General features: G+C 41.1%; 1 protein-coding gene across 1 annotated transcript in view; it reads left to right on the top strand.

Moving 5' to 3' along the window:
- The window catches only part of ATP6V0D1 (ATPase H+ transporting V0 subunit d1), an 80,963-nt gene that overhangs the window by 40,742 nt on the left and 18,068 nt on the right, over window positions 1-22,153 (top strand). Inside the window, exon 3 of the mRNA XM_018559642.1 lies at window positions 20,797-20,975. Within this exon, the coding sequence (XP_018415144.1) occupies window positions 20,797-20,975 (179 nt within the window). The remainder of the gene's footprint in view (window positions 1-20,796; window positions 20,976-22,153) is intronic.

The raw sequence follows: 22,153 nt of genomic DNA on the forward strand, positions 1-22,153 counted from the left end.
TCGGGACGGCTTATACTCGAGTATATACGGTATATTCAGGAAAGCAGCTGACCTCATTTTCTGGGGTCTTAACGTTGCTGAACCTAGACCTATTAGCCACTGGAAGGCTCTGACCTATTTGCTTTTTTTGGCCAGGTAGTGTATTTTATATAGCGAGCCGGTTGAGGAAGAATTACATTCCTGTATAATGGAGAATTATGATTCAAAAGCTGTACAATAAAAATACAGCGCCATGTAAATGTGTTAACGCCTAATAATTTAAAAATGGTCCAATCCTTTTAACTTCATAAGGGGCTTGCACCTCATTGTCTCGTAGGTACTGAGTATCAAGCCTATATTGTAGTGCTATGGGGCTCTATGAATGTGTGAGCGTTTTATCCTTGTTTTAACTGGAATAAAAATCTTTAAAATATTTCACAACTGCAGATTCTGTTCTTTTATTTTATGTTGATGCACCTGGTGCAAGTAACTCCTCATATGGTGTATGACATTAATGCGCCTACTTTTGCGTAAATATTCTGGTTGGTGTCTCCTGTTGTTAAAAGAGGCATTTTCTAGTCCTGCAATCTTTTTTTAAAGCAGAACACAGACAAAGACGAGCACTTAACCCTTGCAGTGCGGGGCAACAGATAAATAAAACTATTTTAAATAATCCCCCAAAAACTAGCCATTAACCCTCACAGTGCATGGTTGGCCTGCAAGGAGAGGGTTTTTTTTTGATCCAGCGATCGGCTTTAAGTGTGAAAATGTAAATGTTTTACTTTTTTTTTAGTACTTTTGGATGAATAGGGATTTTTTTTCCCCTTATGCTCCTAAAGTCATACTTTTTATGTTTATTATTAGATTTATATAGTGCTGCCTTTGTTCATTTTATCATTGATATTTTGATGGTGGCAGCTAATCAATAATTAGTTTTTCTTAAGCAGGTACAGTGTTTTTATAACATTTGATTTTTAAATGTGTGCTAGAACTAAGCATTTGTCCTTCTCTGAAACCCAACACATACTCCTTGTGTATAAAAAGGTATATTAATGCAAATTGTTCCTTTTCTACAATTACAAGTATACTTTGAATTGATTAGGTATTGTAATAAAGGGCTGCATTCTTTTTTTAAGACTATGTGGTTCAGTTGGAAGTGATTCCCTCCGTGACAGACGTTTATGGTACAGCGTCTTTTGAGACCTTTTGAAATATATTGAATAACATACTGCAAAGAACAGCAATACATAGTATTCAGAAATTCAGTGTCAGCAGTTAAGCTCAGCAAGACTAATAAAATATGACTTTTTATTGTTGGTCATGGGTTATTCCACATTTCATATTGTTCCCATGTGTTCTTGTGCGCCCTTAAATTTCAAAGCTGTGTCCGTGGAAGTCTTTTTCATTAAGTGCACATATAAGTTTGATGCCTTAAATCCGGAAAAGCCTGTGCCAGTTGCTCCGGTTGAGATCTTAGTAAGTAAACCGAATTTCCAACAACTTGGCAAGCCCCGTCGAGCTGGCAGAACTAAAAGTTATTCACTGACAAAAGTTTATAGCTGTGGTTTATAATTAGCCACGGTTACACAGGTGGCTCCCCATCGCTCGTCCTGAGTAGCGAGTATGGTGCCAAGTGCTGTTTTTGTATGTACATTCAGCACTGATAGGGCTGCGTGTTCAGAGACATTTATAGCATAGGCAAACATTAGGAAAGCTTCTGGGAGCAAAGTTACATGTGCGGACAATGACACCGAGTAATGCGAGATGGTCATTGCAGAACACCCTGTTCATGCATTGCTGTGCTCCAGTACTTGACAAGCCGCTGATGGTTTACGTTGTAGTACCTCCTTCTGTCACAGCAACAACTCTTTTCTAAAGGTTTTCAAAATTCAGCTACTACCTTGCTAAGTAAAGCTTGCCAAACATTTGATCAAACTTTCAATTGCATTTTTGTCGAATTCAGCATGTTATCAAAGGTATAAACAGGGTTTGATGGACTGGAAACGGAGGGAACCAAAATTACCCCAATCCAAAGAATCCGATCACTTTTTACCTGATTGTCATAGTTTTTGCTTCAATTCTATTTTAATTTGGTTGCAATTTTCCATCTTAATTGAAGCCGTCAATCTATTGTATGTTTTTAGCTGTAGGAATTGAAGAGCCACACCCAGGGCCTGATTAGGAGCATTATGGGCCTGTTGCTGTCGGCCCCTACATGGCGCCAGCGAGCGGCCGCCTAATATGCCTGATCAGAGATAGGCCTGGCCCAATGGCAATCCAGAGAGACCAGGCTGAACACAATCCTCTGCCTGATTGTGTTCAGCCTGGATGGCTCGGATTGCCATCGGGGCAGGCCTATTTTTAGTGGTTGGCCTGGAGCTGTCGCCCAGTAGCCCCTGTGTTTTTCCAACTCTGGCCACACCAATTAAATACAACGTGATTCCATTAGGCTCAGGGGAACATTCAAGTAGAATAGCCAACACATTTTGGGGGTCCAAAACACAACCCCTTCATTAGTGCTTAATGAGAGAAATCCTGTATGTGGACTACAATCCCTGCTGCTTGAAAGTTTTATTGTGTTGTGATGGGAGTACATCAGGCTTGTCAACAGCTGGTTTAGTACTCCCTGAAGTACTGGCATTTTTGTAGGGTTTGACAAATCCCAGGAGCCTGGTAGCCAGTGCTCCTGAAAAAATACAGCTGGCGCCTAACATTTGAGATTTTCTCTAGTTATTGTCAATGGAGCTAGTTCCTAATAAAAAAAATAAAAAAATCCCGCTGGCTTCTGGATTGGACAGCCTGGCTCCTGATTGCATTATCGAATGGTCTGATGAGATTTTTTTATATAAACATTTGTATGAAAATCTACCAGTGTATGGCCAGCATAAGAGGAGACACATCAGTCTAATGAGTTCATCTCTCTGCCACTGTGGTTTGTCCCAGGGTTTCTCAACCTTTTTTTAGTCCCGGAACCCTTGTTCTCGCTTTGAATCAAGATCCCCATTCACATGAAAGTTACCCTTTACATCAGTAGCCCCCCATTAGATTAGAAGCTGCCCTCTCAAATCAGAGTCCGCCCTTTGACATCAGAGTTTTTGCTTTACTTTGGGAGCTCCCTTCACATCAGTCTTCATTCCCCCCTTCACATCACAGACCCACTACCACAACAGGAACCCCTGAGGAAGCCAGAAGTCACACCACGGAACCCTGGTTGAGAAAGGCTTGTCTATCCCACTATAAGCATGCTCTTTGTTAGCAAATGAGCACTGCAGCACAACTGATTGGCCCCTTGTGTTGCTTCTCCCTCTCCCTGCTACACAACTGATTGGCCCCTTGTGTTGCTTTCAATCTTAACTATGCAGTACAGGAACCTCAAGAGATTGAGAGTCGAAGTACAGTACTTACACTGCTTGTATTTAAAAAAAATAATAAAAAAAAATCCATGATATATACTGTTATCAGAACTTCAGAAGGCAACATTTTTGTGATAGTGGATCCTAGTGCATATGTTTTCGGTTACAAAAGACCACAGTGACTTATGCTCTGTGCAGAGAATATCTCCTAATTTGCTTTATTCTACCACCTGGCAACTAAAAGCACGGTTCTTTACCGGCATCTAGAACACCTCATCCATCTATAATCTTTTTTTAATAGAGGTTTGGTGAGATCATTGATAATGCTGTAAACCTTTGCAGTAAGGAAGGTTGTGTTTCCAGACCCAGTTCTTACTGCTTTAAGAAAAGGTCTCTTGCTGCTTCCAACAACTTTTCAGTTAGAAGATTATATGTTAATTGGCCTAGGCACAGGTAAATGTTCCATGTTGTTTAAATAAATACATTCCTGTTGCGTGACATTTGTAACATGGGAACATGAAAGTCATCCTTGTTAGGCTGGCCCCATAATATGACATTGTGTAATTCAATAGTATCTAGCTCCAATTGTACATTAGTTTAATTAATCTGTTTTTGTGTTCTTTTTCTGTTGCCATTGTATGAAATGGTTCCTGATGCTTACAATGCTTATAAACATAGAGATCAAGTTTCCTTGCACCTTCCAGTGGTCGTAGGAGGGGGAGGGAGAAACATTTTAATGATTTGACCATCAATACCATGGGTCAATGGTTTTAGAACACAAAAATACACTCCAGTAAAGCATGAAGATTTTGCAATCAAAGTGAAACTCCAGTTGTGTTGAGAAAACCTTGTACCCCCCAGATTAGTTATATGCACTGCAAGGAATTTTATACTTACACTTTCCATACTGAGATATTGAGATCTGTAAACAAAAGGCTTTTTACAACAGGTGGTAAGGAGACAGAGAACATGGAGAAAAGAGCTAATAGCTATATATGGTATGTAAATTTGATAAGACTAAAAAAAATGGAGCTAACAAATATTCAACTAAATTTTAGTCTTTTATGTGACTTATAATGTTGTTCCTCTTTGTATCGTGTCACAGCTCTTTAGCATTCCCTAGATAGCAGCTGCAAATAACTCTGTATAAAAATCTACTTTACCTGCAGAAGTTGAACGTGCAAGACTGCAGAGTCTGTGTCCATGTACAGCAGGGATGGACAAATTAATATGGAATTCAGGAGCCAGTCTGCACAATCCAGGAGCAAGCAGAATTTTTTTAGGAGCCAGCTCCATTGACAACAAGTAGAGAAAAGCCCAAACTTTGGTTGGCTTTGGCTACCTGACTCCTGAGATTTGTCCAGCCCTGATCTACCGTTAGCTTGCCCAGATACAATGGCATTATTTCTCCTTTCCCAAATTAGCTGTAACGAGAGAGAGGGTGCAAAACCTTTATGCACAAGTGCTGTTGGGATGGGATGGACACATGAATAGTAAGGGTCACTTTAGGAAAATAAAAATTCTGTGTTGTCACAAGCCAAGGATATTTCTAGGAGGTTTACATATATACTTGTTCCTTGAGTCCTGCGATGAGCCCAATGTATTGTGTGCACTTATTCTGAAATAAACTCTGTGATCAGACCATTCATTTAAAAAAAAGAATCCTACAAGAATTTATATGCATTGAAAGGTTTAGTGGGGGGCCTTTTACAGACATACTGTCAATTTGCACTGCATGGTCAAGGTGACAGTGTCTGTATACAGCAAACTTTTAAAAGTTGTGTATGTTGGCTAAAAATGAAATTGTCAAGAAATATTAATATCATATTAGAAAGCAAGTAATTGTTTTGCTATAAACTAGATTCATAGCTTTTATGGATAAACTGTTAACTGTGAAGATAACTCTCACTGTTAGTCCATGTGTTTACTGTACATGATCTCATCTAAGAGCCTTGATATCTTTCAGATGTTAATGCTTGTCTGGAACAGGGTGACTGTTTTACCGAGATCTGGTCACCTTGCTCTGTAAAACTGTCATCACTAGGCTTTTAACTTAGTGCTTGAAATGAGCACAGCTACAAGAAGAGATTAAAGGTGCAATCTGTGCATATTAGAACCAAAGCAATTTTAAGAAGCGGTTTACTGGTTTCCCTGAGTCACAGTTTTGTTGTCATGGAACAAAATTAAACAGCAGTAATAAAAAATTAAACAGCAGTACCGTGGATTGCCTTTTTGCCACCTAAAATGTTGATGGAGCTCTTCTCGTAAGTATGTACCCCCCTGAACTTTTCCATATTTTGATGTGTTACAACCTACAATTAAAATGGATTTAATTGGGATTTTCCCATTGGATTTACACCTTTTATGGTGCAGAATATTATTTTTAACTGTAACACTAAAAAGAAGACATTTGTTGGTTCCATAAGTATTTTCCATCTGAGTCAAGTAATTAATAGAATCAACAATTGCAGGTGTTTTGGGGGGTAAGTCCTTTTATCTTTGCCCATCTGAAACCAGCAGTTCTTGCAAACTCTCTAGCTCTTCCAAATTGAATAGGGGAACTTTGACTACAATATTTAAATCTTGTCAGAGATTCCTAATGGAATTGATGTTCAGATTCTTATTGGACCATTTTTAAACATTCAGGTTCCTGGTTAGCAACTAAAACAGGTTTTCCTCCTAGAATTGCCCTGTTTATTGGCTCCAGCTGCCTTGCTCTCGAGCCTGAACCCTTTCTCAACCCCTTCCAGGCAAAGACATCCGCACAATACAATTCAACCACCACCATATTTTTCTATTGAGTTTTTACTCTCATGGGGAGGAAGAGTGCTGGCTTACTTCCAGATGGAGGTAAAAAGGGCCAGTTTTGGTCTTAGCAGACCAGATAACCTTTTCCACATATATGCAGTGTCTCATAAATACATTTTGCCAAACTCAAAACCCAATGATACTGTATTTGTCAGCAGTGGCTTTCTTTCATCACTTTTCCATAGTGTTAATAGACAGTAAGAGGGGGAAACATGCTCTGGTATAAGTAGTCAGTGGGAGGAAGAATGCTCAGTGTTTGCAGTCAGTAGGAGAAAATAAATGACCTGGTATTGGTGGTCAGTGGGAGGAAACAAATGCCCAGGTGTCAGGGTTAGTGGAAGAAAGCCACAGCATCTGTGGGAAAAAAATATCCTGCCTTCAGTGGTCAGTGAAAGGAAGAGTGCCCCATTGTTGACTGTCAGTGGGAGGGAGGAAAACCCTAATCTTTGCTCTTAGGGAGACAAAAACCCCAAGGATTGTCATCAGTAGGGTAAAAAAGCAACTCTTCTCACCATTGGTGACGGTAGGATAAAAACATCCCCGGCAAGTGATGTGTTAGTGGGGAGCTGCACTTTGATGAAGGTTCCATTGTCCTGCATAGCCAGCTCTGACAAGTGAAGTCAAAGCTCACTATTTAAACAGTGTTGTGTAGGAGACTGTTAGCATAAATCCTCTTCCTGGTGCTGTCAGATTGCAGCGATATGAAGCAAGAATTAGGTTGGTAATAATGGGAAAATCCTGGAGACCATGGGATTTTGGGCTTTTCCTTATAATGCAGAACAGTCCCACAAAATGCACTGGAAGGTCTGATGCTGTTAGATGGGATTGTATTCCAGGTATTGGGTCACCTACTATTGGGTAGGTGATCACACCCTGATTTTGGTAAAATTCCTGGACATTTGAGTATTGGGTATTCAGGTAGGAATTAAGGAATTTCAGTTAAAGAATAAATGTTCTAAAAGTACAGTACAGTACCTTGTATTTTTAAAATTAAAAATTAAAAAGTACAGTTTTTTTTTATTTACAGAGAAAACTGATGATTACCGGCATCAATTCTTGTATCTGCCATAATGGAAACAAGAATACGTAATTGTTAATTTTTTCATGCCTCTGTGTCCAAGGTGTAATTAAAACTCTACTGCAGCATAGAATACTAGCAATCCACATTTCTCTTCCACTGCTGCTCTCCTCACCATTGCCACTGCAAGCCCTTTACCTCCTCCCTAATCCCATGCATCCGCTTCCCTAATCAGATGCCCTCAGGAGAAAGAGATGAGGTGAACTTTATAGTGACGAGGATAGAGTTTAGTAGGAAGACTTCTGCTGTACAATAGCAGCGTTGGGAAGCAAGAATTAAGTGGGTCACAACGGGATAATCTTGGAGACCATGGGATCTTGGCATTTTCTTTAGAGTGCAGGTTAGTCCCACAAAATGCCCTGAAAGGTCTGATGCAGTTCGATGGAATGGCAAAAGGAATGTCATTAGTCACTTTAAGTTAACTGCACCTCTCTGTCAGTCAATCTGTTATGACCAATTAGAATACAAAGTGGCTAACATTTTTATTGTAGCAGTCATATGTAGCAAAAAATGGTCCTTAAAATGCTAAAAATACACTATAGGTTCTGATTGAACGCATAATATTCTTTAACTGGCTTAAAAATATGCTTTTTTTTTTTTTTAAGTGTCCCCATCACCTCAAAGAGACAGGGGGGCTGTTTGCAGGAACACATGGGTGGGAGATTGCGCAGGATTTGAAGTCAGTCATTTTCCTATGGATCGAATGCCTTATAGGCTAATAAATACAGTATTCACAGATGTAACTGTACAAGCAATTGCATTATTTCCTGTGCTTCCTTCAACTTAGAGAATACAACACTGAAAAAGTTATACAACAGTTTGGGGGAGTTTTTTTGATGTGGTGTATTATTGTGATAATATACTTAACCAGAAAATATACTTACTTCTTGGTCTTGTGTGTTAAAATTATGCTGTCATCATGATGGCTGTAGCAAGTAAATTAAGACATTAGCAGACTAACCAATATATAGCGGAGACATGTTTGGACTTTGCTTGCCATCAAGGGTTGGAGCAGTGGTGGTAATAACACATTTATAAGGGGCAGTCATCTTCAGCTCCGGCCTCTGTGTAGCTCTTTCTTGGTACTATTGCACTGAGCCACCTTCTACCACCACCTTCTCTATACATCCCTCACAGTCAATTGCCTTGTTCACACACTGACACCAGTCTGGTACCAGAAAAACTTGTTTCTGAATTTGCTGTTTCTGAGAATCAATGCCATGTGGGTTTTCTACTCTTTAGGTAACGGGCAAGTTTAGGTGACATGTTGCACATGTAGGCAATGGGATGTAGGTTGGCTAGAAAGGACCAATAGCCACAAAGGTACTCAAGTTTGGCAAGTCTGTGATACATTTTTTTTTCCTGGGCCATAGAGGACCCTAGGTGTGTCGTTCAGGATACTACAAAATAGGTTTTAAATCAGAATATTGGGGCCACTACAGGACAGTTTGTAACTCATGGTAGGGCAAGTCAACGGGTTCACTTTATTGCAATCCTTCAGTGCTGTCACATGTATAAATAATTTCTTCCCAGCGCTGAATGCAGCAACAGAGCAGTAATAGGGAACATAGTGTTTATTATAATTCCTATATTTCCTAGAAACTGTCTGCACATTAGGTTTTCTTTCAGTTCAATGGCATCCATCTTTTGTTGCTCCCATTTTTACAGGTTGGGTGACACAATTTACCTTTTTTTAAAATGTATCTTAAAGATAGCTTCTTAGAGTTACATTTGCATTGTAATGAATATATGTATTTAAAGCGTAAATGAGATTGTAAGCAGATCAGTAGCATAACAGCTGTGAATCCTTAAATGTCTCGACCAATATGGATCAAATCTTCCTATATCTTTTTTTGGAAAGTACTGCTCATCATAGACAAACAAGTCTTAGTCTGTTTTTTGAGTCTTTAGATGGGAATATTGGTCATTTGACAGCAGTTCTATTTCAACAGCTGCTTTTAGTGTCAGGTTATTTTTTTGTGTTAGTTTGAAATAGAAACAGATTCCTTGTATTTTCCTAGAAATGGAACGGTAACAAACTTCTTTTTTTTTTCTTTGGTGATTGACAGAAACTGAGAAGAAATATCCCCAGAATTAGGGACAAGCCTTCTTTTTGACTGTCACTGAGGTCCCTATAGTGATTTTCTTCAGTGAGGATACAGCAATAACAACCTTTCTGAGATTTTACCGTTCCCCAGACTATCCAAAAAGAGAAAACTGTCCTATGTTCTCCTTTTTAAAAGCAGAATTCCAGCCAAAAATAGCAAGATAAACATGAATAGCCCACTAATAACAAAACCAGCTTTTGCTGCAATGGCCAGCTCCAATCCACAGGCTTCCTCCACAGTACTTTTTTCTGCTGCTAAATGTGCTCAGTCTGATGACCAGCATCATTCATCCCACTTTCTCTGAACCTAGACATAGACATCCCAATTTGGCTGCAAAATTGGAAATACACTTTCAACTGAAATTGACTTTAGAGGGCATTTAATGTTACTGTCCTCAGGGCAAGCTTTTGCCAGAGGTCTGTTAACTTTTTAGCTTGGCTTTTTCCGTGCCACCTAGTAGATTCAGTGGGGGGTGCGGCGAAGACATAAAAAACAGCTGCCACCAACTTTTTCCGTGCACGAACAGTGATTTGAATATTTTATTGTTAAATTTCCATAGCATACATAATGTGCAAAGTATTGTTTCAAAGGAGAAGACCAGGTGGGGGGAGAGCTTGACATACAAGAAGTAGGGAACCAATTAGGTTCAGGAGGGGGATTTGGGACATAGAAGGGGATGAAACCAAGAAGGTAAAGATCTTGACAGATAAAAACACGGATATTGAAGGTAGACATGACTATACAGTATATGTAGAATGAGTAAGTAGACTAGAGGAATCATAGACACATGAAGAATGGTATGGGCTCTGTGTTTGAGCTCAAGATCTGAATAGTATACAACCTGACCACACGTGTACATGTGTATGTAGGGATCCATACAGCCATCCTCACTCTCCAACAGACTCTATTTGCACCATCTCATTCCGGATATCTGACCAAATGGACAATGGCGGAGTATTTGTAGATTTCTAGAACCTGGAAATGGTTGTTCAGGCAGTGACGAGACAAAATTGAAGAATATCTGCCTTGATGCTTTTATTGGAGCCTGGAAACAGGGTCAACAGAGCAATGTTATCTAGTGCCATTTTGACATATCCTTACGCTGTGCCATATCCAGAATCTGTTAATGTTTTCAAATTCTGTGCAGGCGGTTGCATCACCAATATTATTGTTAGCCGTTTTGATTCTATTTGCTAGTATGTGGTGGGTGACTTGCCTATTATTCAGATTACTTCATAGTAAGAGAAATGTAACACTCACTTTAGAAAGAGAAGGATACAAAGGATCCAATGTGGTTATATGGCTCAGAGAATGAGTGAATGTGCAAACATAACATGACATTTAAATGCAGGTCAGCAAAGTGTGCTGGTTTATGCCTACGAAGCTAGAAATAGGGAGCGTACTCAAACATCTCTTGCACTTATTATCTTTGTAGAAGTAATAGCAACTGCACATACGTTTTGAACCTGTCATCTGATCTAATGATCATCACTACCAGAATCCCCCTACTGGGGGACAGTCTGCTCAAGCCATGAGATTATTTTTATTATACAGGATTTATATAGCGCCAACAGTTTGCGCAGCGCTTTACAATAAAAGGAAGACATTACAAACACAATACAATTCAAGACAAGATGGTAAGCAGGGCCCTGCCCCTGAGGGCTTACAATCTAAAAGGGAGGGGGAAGTGATATATGAGGAGGTAGCTGTGTGGGGATGAGTTGTTTGAGTAAGTGATAGTTCAGTGGTTAGGTTGAGGTGGGATAGGCTTCCCTGAAGAGATGAGTCTTTAGGGACTGTCACCTGTTCGAATTGACAGTGGTGACATTCATTTTGCCCCAATGATTTTTCTCTGCAGATCGTTTCTGAACATTGAGGGTTTAGATCACTAAGAAATGATTTGCTTTCCCAAAAATATAAAAAAAAACCCTAACAAGCTGCATTAACATGTGTGTTTTGTTCTTCAGACTGTTGAATTTACTTTCGTTGTCTAGCTTATGATTTATTGCTTTTGTTTAACATTGTTTGAAGAAAAAAAAAATAATAAAACCATGTAGCTCGCTTTAAAAGCTGAACTAGGAAATTGTCATTGGAGATCATCTTCTTGTGAGTTGGCTGAACATCTCTGCTTATTTCTTGGAGTCTTTGTCTGCCAGGAAAGGTCAGTTCACCAAAACTCTCTAACAACAGTAACTGGCTGAACACTATTCATTTCTTCTACAAAAGTTTTTTCGTTTTTTTTTACTATATTAAAACGTATTCAAAACTATTTTTCTAACTAAATTACTCTTTTAATATTGGGGTAATGGAGTTACTGGCTAATATGTTCATCTATGATTAACATCCCATGTTAAAACTGAACGCTAGGCACATATTAAAAAGGCACCAGTAAATGCCCTTCTGTTTTCCCTAAGACACTTGTTAAATGTACACTATATTGCCAAAAGTATTGGGACACCCCTCCAAATCATTGGATCCAGGTGTTCCAATCACCTCCATGACCACATGTGTATAAAATCAAGCACCTAGGCATGCAGGCTGCTTCTACAAACATTTGTGAAAGAATGGGTCGCTCTCAGGAGCTCAGTGAATACAAGAGTGGTACCGTGATAGGTTGCCACCTGTGCAATAAGTCCATCCGTGAAATTTCCTTGCTACCAAGTACTAAATATTCCACAGTCAACTGTTAGTGGTATTATAACAAAGTGGAAGCAACTGGGAAAAACTGCAACTCTGCCACAAAGTGGTAGGCCACGTAAATTAACAGAGCGGGGACAGCGCATGCTGAAGCGCACAGAAGTTGCCAACTGTCTGCAGAGTCAGTAGCTACAGACCTCCAAACCTCAGGTGGCCTTCAGTGTGGCACAACAATAGTGCGTAGAGAGCTTCATGGAATGGGTTCCCATGGCCGAGCAGCTGCATCCAAGCCTTAAATCACCAAGTGCAATGCAAAGAGTCTGATGCAGTGGTGTAATGCACACTGCCACTGGACTCTAGAGAAATGAAGACGTGTTCTCTGGAGTGACGAATCATGCTTCTCTGCCTGGCAATCTGATGGACATTTCTGGGTTTGGAGGTTGGTAGGAGAACGGTACTTGCCTGACTGCATAGTGCCAAGTGTAAAGTTTGGTGGAGGACAATTTCAAGCTCCCAACTTTGTGGGAACAGTTTGGGGATGGCCTCTTCCAGTTCCAACATGACTGTGCACAAAGCAAGGTCCATAAAGACATGGATGAGCGAGTTTGGGGTGGAGGAACTTGACTGGCCTGCACAGAGTCCTGACCTCAACCCGATAGAACACCTTTGGGATGAATTGGAGCTGAGACTGCGAGCCCGGCCTTCTCGTCCAACATCAGTACCTGACCTCACAAATGCGCTTCTGGAAGAATGTTCAAACATTCCCATAGACACACTCCTAAACCTAGTGGACAGCCTTCCAAGAAGAGTTTAAGCTGTTATAGCGGCAAAGGGTGGGCCAACTCAATATTGAACCCTACGGACTAAGACTGGGATGTCATTAAAGTTCATGTGCGTGTAAATGCAGGCGTCCCAATACTTTTGGCAATATAGTGTATGTTTTAATGCAAGCAGTCTTAAAGAATAACTCTGGGCACACATTTTATGTACCCTAGCAATGTGGCTACCCCCATACTGCATGGGTTAATTGCTCTTTTTGTCTAGTTTAAAAAAAAAAAGTTATACTCATCTGATCCTCACACAGTGCTCCCTGCTTTCCACTCTCTCTCTCTCTCTCCTCTGGTAGCTTTACCACAAAAGTTGAAATAAAATCTCTGCCTGAAATTCTTATGTACCTAAATTTATCCTGATGACCTGAATTTGTCCACATGAAGTTCCTTGCGCAGCAACACTCGTACTGGAAGAGGAAAAGACAGCTCTAGAATCCAATCAATGTGCTGCATTGTGCATGTGTTGACTGAGAACATGTTGTCAGTAGGAGTGAACTAAAGAATGACCTCACTGGGCATCTACTATTCCTTCATTGTCTAATCAGAAGACTGGAGAGATGTTTAACAAGTGTTTATGACCAAGTGCAGCTGCTGCTCTAGAGAGGCAGAACCAGCTGTCAATCAGGCAGCAGAGTGGATCCAAATAATATTGTCAGGATCTTTCCTAGATGCAGCGTGGCTTTCAGCATACACTGAGTGGCCAGATTATTATGACCACCTGACGTTTGTAGGTGAATTAGCTATAATTTCGCGCTGAAGTTGCTAGAGGGCCAGGCCATTATAAATAGGGAAGCAGGTTGGTTACCACAACAGTAGAAGTTATTTTTTTCTGAAGATATGGGTAAACAACGCGATTTAATAGCCTTTGAACGTGGGATGATTGTTGGCGCGAGCCATGGAGCGAGTATCAGCAAAACAGCAGAATTCGTTAAATGCTCAAGAGCAGCTGTTGTTAAAGTGTTTAAAGACTGTACTGCCAGACGAAAATCTGGGTCTGAACGTGCGAATTGTGGCCGTAAGCGACTTGTCAATGTTAGGGCAGAACGGAGAGTGGCAAGACTGGTACAAGACAACAGAAGGGCAACAGTGCAGTGTCAGATTCCTCACATCACCTTTCAACATCTCGTTGAGTCACGAGGCGGCCCAACAAAGTCATCCTGTGGAGTTATCTTGTGGCCCAACGAAGTGCTGATGGGGTGGTCCTAATAATCTGGCCACTCAGTGTATAGTGGGCAATAGCCCGCTAAATGCTGAGTTTGGGTCTCGCATTGTTAAAGGAGAACTATGAGGTGAGTGCTTTTCACTCACCTCATAGTTCTAGCCGACCTGTGACAATGAGACTGTCACAGGTCGGCTCAGTAGATCGGGAAGTGAGTGAACACATAGCGGCATTCGCTCACTTCTCGATCCTGTCACAGCTCTCTGCCGTGACAGGGGAGTGGCTGGATTCCCCCCTCCCTGCTCCGATCCTCCAGCGCTGACTGGCTGAACGGACGGCACTGGACGGATCCAGAGATAATTGCCGGGATCCGCTTCAGCTGCGGCGTCTCAGTATACCGTGAGCTGTAGCTCGCGGTATACTGAGCTTAGGGGGACGCTTGTTTGTGTTCTCCCGTTACCCTAAGGCGAACTAGGGTGAAAAGCCCTAACCCCATAGTTCTCCTTTTAAATGTTACTTTCTTGACTAAATATGTAAATATATATATATATATTAGTAATTATTGGCATGGTGTGAACTGAGTTTGCCCAAGCCTGCGCAAAACTCTGTGATACCCCAACACCCTTCCCAGCTTAATTAGCCCATGGCATGCCCCATCCCCTTGTTATATGTAGCAGTGGGACAAAGAATGCCCCGGCCACAACTGATTGCATCAAAATTGTTTTACCATTTAGGGTACTAAATGAGATCTGTTTTTCAGCAGTGAAAGGGTCAAGCCTTTTCTCTTGTATGTAATCACTTTTTTTATTTTGCTCAACAAAATCCCTAATGCAGAATAAATCCAAACAAGTTCACAATCCCCTTCGGTGTTACAGGCAGTTTATTTGCAGAGCTATTGTTTATTTCAATTTGCCTGTCGCCAAAAATCTGGAAGATAATTTTCTGTGTGTAAACTTGCTTTTCTTCCCCAGAAGCAGACATTGAACAGGAGGCGAGGGCAAGTCTCTTGTCTTTTGTGATTCTTGGAGTTTTCATGTGTCTGTACTTTACTTTTGTCTGTTCAAAGTGGAATAGGTCTCTAGGTCAGCTAATAATATAGGAAGCCTGCACAAAGTCTAAAAGGATACAATGGAGAACAGAATAGAAGTTCTTGTTTTCTTCAAGAATATTGAAATGCCAAGTAATGTAGTTAAAGAGCAACTATTGAATAATTCCCTGGACTGCTGATGCTATCCAACAAGCATACATGTTATAAGAGAAGATCCATTATTAATCGGGTGACAGTGCTGTTTCTTCTGCTGTAAAACCCCACAGCGGCAGGGTCAATGGACATTAAGGCAAGGCTGGACAAATCCCAGGAGCCAGGTAGTCAAAGCTCCTTACAAATTAAAGCAGGCACCTAACTTGTGATGTTTTCTTTAGTTGTTGTCAATGGAGATGGCTCCTAAATTGGAGAGATTGGTCCCTGGATTGCATATTGATTTGACCAGCCCTGCTTTTAAGTGCTTGTTCGCATCAACCTCCATTTAAGCATGCAGCTGGTGCTAACTGAGTGGTAGTGGTGTATAGCAGTGCCTTGCACTATGTCAGTGCTACACCAAGCACTGTTTACATTTTCTTTTTTGCTTTATTCGCAGTGTTGAAGGTCTCCGCACAGTATTGTGGTGTGGTGCGGTGACCTGTTGCGCCATCCAGTGATGGCGACATGTTTGCATTTGTCCACACATCAAACCAGTGTTTTGGTGTAAAGGTGGCACATAGAAAACAGTTATTTTCCATGTGCCCATGCAGTGTTGATCCGTTGCGTAAAAATGCCAGTCACCACAACTGGTGTGAGCGATCCTTAAGAGACAAACTAAATCACAAGAACAGCTAACACTTTTAAAGGATATCTAAACTCAGATGTGTTGCAGTTTACCTGTCTTTAGATGTGGTGGCTGCATTTGTTTTCTCTTTTTCAGGCCTTTTTCCTTTATATTCACCTGGTAAACCTGTGAATCACACACTTCCTGTTCTACTCTTTTTCCACTGTATCTATGGAGGGAACCATGATTGTCACACAGGCTACACTTCAAACATGTCTGCCTCAGTTCTTCTACATTGCATGGTAGATTGATGGGACTAGTAGTAGGGTAAGGTTAAGGAAAATAAAGTTTTTAGTGCTTTCTATTAGGGCTCTTGCACATGGACAGAAATGATGTACAGCGCACATATCAACTGTGTAACTTTGCCTGGGTGTCGCAGGCTGACAGGTTGGGAGGAGCCATGGCTGTATGACAATATGCGCAAATTTCATTGTTTACATGTGTAATGGAACATGCACACTGCTCCACATGCAAAGTTCGGGGCAGTGCGTACATTCCAGTAGGCATGTAAACAGTGGGAGATATGCCCCTACGTAGGTGGATTCTGCCAGCCTGTCACTGATTTGGATGGGCCGGCTCTACAGCAACCTTGTACCCCCATACAGAGTTATACCCCTGATATGTGGGCTGTACAGCCATTTCCGGCCATAAGAGCCCTCGATATGTGGGCTGTACAGCCATTTCCGGCCATAAGAGCCCTCGATATGTGGGCTGTACAGCCATTTCCGGCCATAAGAGCCCTCAAGCTCACAGGAAGTGACAAGGATACGCCATTTTTTTTGCAAGACCAACAGGTATTTCCTGCGACTTACCACTTAGGTTATGATCTGGCACCTAGTAAAGTTCGAAGTGTTCACTGACCGCATGGAATACCTGTAATTAATTGTATGGACTTAGCTTCAGTATTATTTCTGACGAATGATTATCCTCGTTACTTTCGCCTTCCCCTTTGTCAGTTTTTATGGTTTATCTCCCACACCCAGAATGGATATTATCCTTGTCCGTGTCTCGGTGTCAACAAGAACAAATGTTCCCTCGAAATGTTTATGGAAAAATAAACCCTCCAATACACATGTTTGTATTCCAGACTCTGTAATTGAAATCCTCCCTTTTGTGGGAAGGAATAGGTTGTGCTCTGTCTTGGTTTATAATCTTTTTGTAATTGTTTAGTTTCTGGACATCTTAAACTTTGAGTATAGCTTCTGCGTTCCACAAATCCTTGTACATTCATATTGTTAGTGAGGGCAGACTCATAGTTTGCATTGTTTCTTTCTGGAGTCCCCTTTTCTGTTCATAGCAAAGCTTTGTAAGTTCCCCCTGTGTTTCTTTCCAGGTGCTCCATTTTCCTCCTGCCATTCAAAGTCTTGAATGCTGGGTAGTATTCTGTCTAGGATGGTCCCAGTGTATGTCTTAGTCTGTATGATTTGAGGAGTTTTATGGCTGGTTCACACCATATACGTAGGGCCGTAAGACTGCACTGGGCAGCATCGCCCAATGCAGTCCTAACACAGACAAGACAAATTGCCTTGTGCCCTGTGTGGTTACTACAAAGACACAAAAATTTCCCAGCACACTTACCAGCTAGCCTACAAAAAAAACCCCAAAACAAATTACACGGTCTAACTATTAGGATTAAAAACAGATGTTTTAGTTGCAACTTTTGCAAAAAAGTTGGAAGCCACACTTCTTTGTCAAGGCACCTGTGTAGTGCGGTCCTAACTCTAATCTATGAGAACCTCCATCTTGGAGCATATATAGCAATGGAAAAATTGGGGGGCAGGTAGACGTGGAGGCAGCCCATTCCTCCGTAAAGGCACAGGGCCACACCAGAAGCCTAGAAGGTCACAATGGCCACTGACTCCCCCTGTATGTTCTGTTCTCAACAATGCACTGTAGTGGTATGCAGTAAAAAAAAAAAAAAAAGAAGGACTTGCACTATAACACTACAAGTGTTTGGGTGTTGTTTTTTTTGTAGTGTTGAAGAAAATGTTGGTACCATATTGGTTAATAAAATATATTTTATTTTAATCCACTGATGGCTACATACTTAGATGCCAGCTTTTGCTTTTTGATTGTTTTGTTTTTCTTTTTCGATGGGCGGAGCATCTGACATTATTGCTAGTGAGCCGAGCCTGTGATTTGGAGTTCCTATTCTGTGATACCATTGTATATGACTGGAATACTCATACTTTTGGAAGTAAGGTTTTTATAAAAACATTTCACACTGGATGGTAAGCGCTATGGTATGTGTTTGTATTTTCGGGCATTATCTGGTGGGAAACGTTGGCCACTGAGGACCGCTGAGGAATACTTGGGAAGAAGGTCGTTGGTGGGATTCCCTCCCGACTAAGAGGGGAAAGCGCAGGAAGACCTATTATTAAGTAGGTCTAGATAGAAGGTGAGCACCCTCGTGTGCGGTGGGGGCACGTTTTTACTCACATGAGGTGGAAGATTGGAATGCACCTATACCGGACTTTCTGACACACATTGTTTTTATATGTTGATGTAATTGGTAAATTGTATTAAGACACTTTCACTTATGAATATAGTTATTAGTGGGACGTGTTGAAGTGTTTTTGGAAGCACTATTGATCTTGATTTCGCACATTATTGAGTAGTGTGTGGATATATTGTTAACGTGTAAAGCTCAGCAATTTTATTTTTTTTGTTCTTTCATTTCACTATTATGATGTTGTTGATGTTTTGTTTTTGTTTATTTTTCCTTTTGAATGAACTAGTTAAAGTGAATCTCTCATATATATTAATTATAGAGAAACTATTAATATATCTGAAGAGCAGGCACAAAATGGTACCTTTTTAAATACACTATATTGCCAAAAGTATTGGGACACCCCTCCAAATCATTGGGTTCAAGTGTTCCAAACACCTCCATGGCCACCGGTGTATAAAATCAAGCACCTATGCATGCAGACTGCTTCTACAAACATTTGTGAAAGAATGGGTCGCTCTCAGGCGCTCAGTGAATTCAAGCGTGGTACTGCGATAGGTTCCCACCTGAGCAATAAGTCAATTTGTGAAATTTCCTTGCTACTAAATATTCCACGGCCAACTGTAAGTTGTATTATAACAAAGTGGAAGCAACTGGGAACAACAGCAACTCAGCCACAAAGTGGTAGGCCACGTAAAATGACAGAGCAGGGTCAGCGCATGCTGAAGCACACAGTGCGCAGAAGTCGCCAACTGTCTGCAGAGTCAATAGCTACAGATCTCCAAACTTCATGTGGCCTTCAGATTGGCACAACAACAGTACGTAGAGAGCTTCATGGAATGGGTTTCCATGACCGAGCATCTGCATCCAAGCCTTTATATCACCAAGTGCAATGCAAAGCGTCGGATGCAGTGGTGTAAAACACGCCGCCACTGGACTCTAGAAAAGTGGAGATGTGTTCTCTGGAGTGACGAATCACGCTTCTCTATCTGGCAATACGATGGACGTTTCGGGGTTTGGCAGTTGCCAGGAGAACGGTACTTGCCTGACTGCATTGTGCCAAGTGTAAAGTTTAGTGGAGGGGGGGATTATGGTGTGGGAATGTTCTTCAGGGGTTGGGCTTGGCCCCTTAGTTCCAGTGAAGGGAACTCTTAAGACATCAGCATACCCAGACATTTTGGACAATTTCATGCTCCTAACTTTGTTTGAACAGTTTGGGGATGGCCCCTTCCTCTTCCAACATGACTGTGCACCAGTGCACAAAGCAAGGTCCATAAAGACATGGATGAGCGATATTGGGGTGTAGGAACTGGACTGTTCTGCACAGATTCCTGACCTACCAGATAGAACACCTTTTATGAATTAGAGCGGAGACTGCGTGCCAGGCCTTCTTGTCCAACATCAGTACCTGACCTCACAAATGCGCTTCTGGAAGAATGGTCATCCATTCCAATAGACACACTCCTAAACCTTGTGGACAGCCTTCCTAGAAGAGTTGAAGCTGTTTATATAAAGTGTGGGCCAACTCAATGAACCCTACGGACTAAGACTGCGATGCCATCAAAGTTTATGTGCGTGTAAAGGCAGGTGTCCCAATGCTTTTGGCAATATAGTGTATATATTAAATCCTCCAGATAGATAGTGGGGCTTAGCTCTAAGTAGAGGCCTAGAGAATGGCTGAACAAATCCCAGGAGCCATGTAGCCAATACTTCTTAAAAATTACAGCTGGTGCCTACCTACCTTTTGACCTTTTTCTCTTGTTACTGTCAATGGAGCTGGCATCTAAAAAAAAAAAAAGAAATCATGAATTCCATATTGGTTTGTCCACCCCTGGCCTAGAGGAGTATGTGCCCAGGAGCAAGGATTCCCCTGGCTCATTAAAACTATTTTGTATAATTAAAAAATAATACCACCTATGCTAGCCATGTTAGTTTACAGATGACAGAGTCACTTTAACATTAAGAACATCACAGTGTGTCTTGTGTATAAAAGCGTGAAGTGAAGATGTAGTAGTGTTCCATTTCATTTTTTCATTCATTCAAGTGTTCATTTAATTTTCATGTACTAGAAACAGGTGACAAGAAAGCTCACTAATGCCTGTAGGCAGTACGGATGGTTCTTTACTTAAGCTGGGCATACACTGCTCAAATTTCCTGCTGACTCGGTCATAATTTGAGCAGTGTTTGGCCCTGTTGATGCCCCTCCATTTAACAAAGGTCAATGTTTCAATTTACTTCAAGGAGCCAGTTTGAAAATTCTCAGCCAACTAAGAATTGCAGCCAATCAGCTCGCTCATCACTGTCTGAATACCATAGCCCGCCAAGGGGGTTCCCCCTATTCATGCTGATTAGCTGATGTATGTGTATGGCCAGCCTTTAAACTCCTTGATGCATAAAGCGATTGTGGATAGATGAGAGAAAAATTTGCCACAGTGAAATATGAGAATTCATCTCATTGTCCATCAGACATTTCAGATATGTTCTGCTTTAAAGCTAAACACTCATAAATGTGTTTTTTATTTACATACAGGTATAGCTACATGATTGACAATGTAATCCTGTTGATTACCGGCACCCTGCACCAGCGCTCCATTTCCGAACTTGTGCCTAAATGCCATCCTTTGGGAAGCTTTGAACAGATGGAAGCTGTAAACATCGCCCAAACACCTGCAGAATTGTACAACGCCATTCTTGTTGATACCCCACTAGGTAAAGATGAGTCAGGCTTTATACTAGAACTATACTATGATTGAGTTAAAGGGTAACCAATCCATTTCTCAAAGCTTAACACCAGTCAAAAGCAATATTTGGTTATTTGCACTGTAATAAGTGAATACAAGTGAAGTGTGTGCAGTGTGCAATTCCTCCGTACAGTACAAGCAGCACTGAACATCCGCCACTGAAACATAAAGTTCTGACTGGAGTACACGGATCACAATAGATAGCTCCCTCTGCAGCTCATCCATTCCAAAAACTTTTAGCATTCCTTTCAGTGCATGCAAGGAGTTTTGTGATTGGACAAGGCGTAGATCGTTAAAGCCTTGCATTCATTCAAAGGAATGCAAGATGTGTTCGGAATGAAGGAACAGGTTGTAGATCAAACAACCTGCTGTGATCTGTGTACTCTAGACAGAACGGTAGCACCAGACCCCCAGTGCTGACTCTACTGTATTGGGGAAATGAAAGTAAGAGTATTACATAACGCAGCAGCGACCGCGCATTACATCATTAGTGTCCATTTATTTGTACAATGCACCTGGCCAAACATTGTTTTTGGCCATCGTTCAGTTTACAGAAAAAAATGATTCCATGGAAAAAGTAAATACTATGGGAATTCTTCTATCAAGCAAGCATCAACTAATATATACTTTACATGTATGTAGACACTATTCTATTTTTCACTATGTTGGCCATCATGCCTCACTGTATACAGTTTTCTTAAGCAGGTTGTTTTTGTGTGGATCTGTTGAAAATGTTATTACCTAGAGCTTTTGCCAGTTAAAGCGTTTCCAGTTCCAGGCTAATGAATGATAAGCTATTGCCTTGCAATTAGCAGCAAAGTTATCAGACTTCCATGTAAGCTCCTTCAATATGCTGTTGGGCTGCCTTTTAGACCTGATAGGCAGCCCAACGGCCAACTGAAGGAGTACACATGGCAGACTGGCAACACTGCTGCCAATTGTGAGATTGTGGCTTAACGTTGTTAGCCTTAAACAGGAAGTTTATCACATAAGGCCAACATAGTGGTAAAACATAGAAGGGCTTGTGTATGTGGGTGGTGGTAACCCATATTTCATATGCCTTTAGAAAACATTTTGAAAGGGCCTTAAGCACCTTGGTTTATGATATTTTTTTCCTTGTATTTCGGTCAGTGGCTGTGCATTGTA

The sequence above is a fragment of the Nanorana parkeri genome, unplaced genomic scaffold (genome assembly GCF_000935625.1).
Source record: "Nanorana parkeri isolate BGI_ZX_2015 unplaced genomic scaffold, ASM93562v1 scaffold409, whole genome shotgun sequence".
Taxonomy (NCBI): domain Eukaryota; kingdom Metazoa; phylum Chordata; class Amphibia; order Anura; family Dicroglossidae; genus Nanorana; species Nanorana parkeri.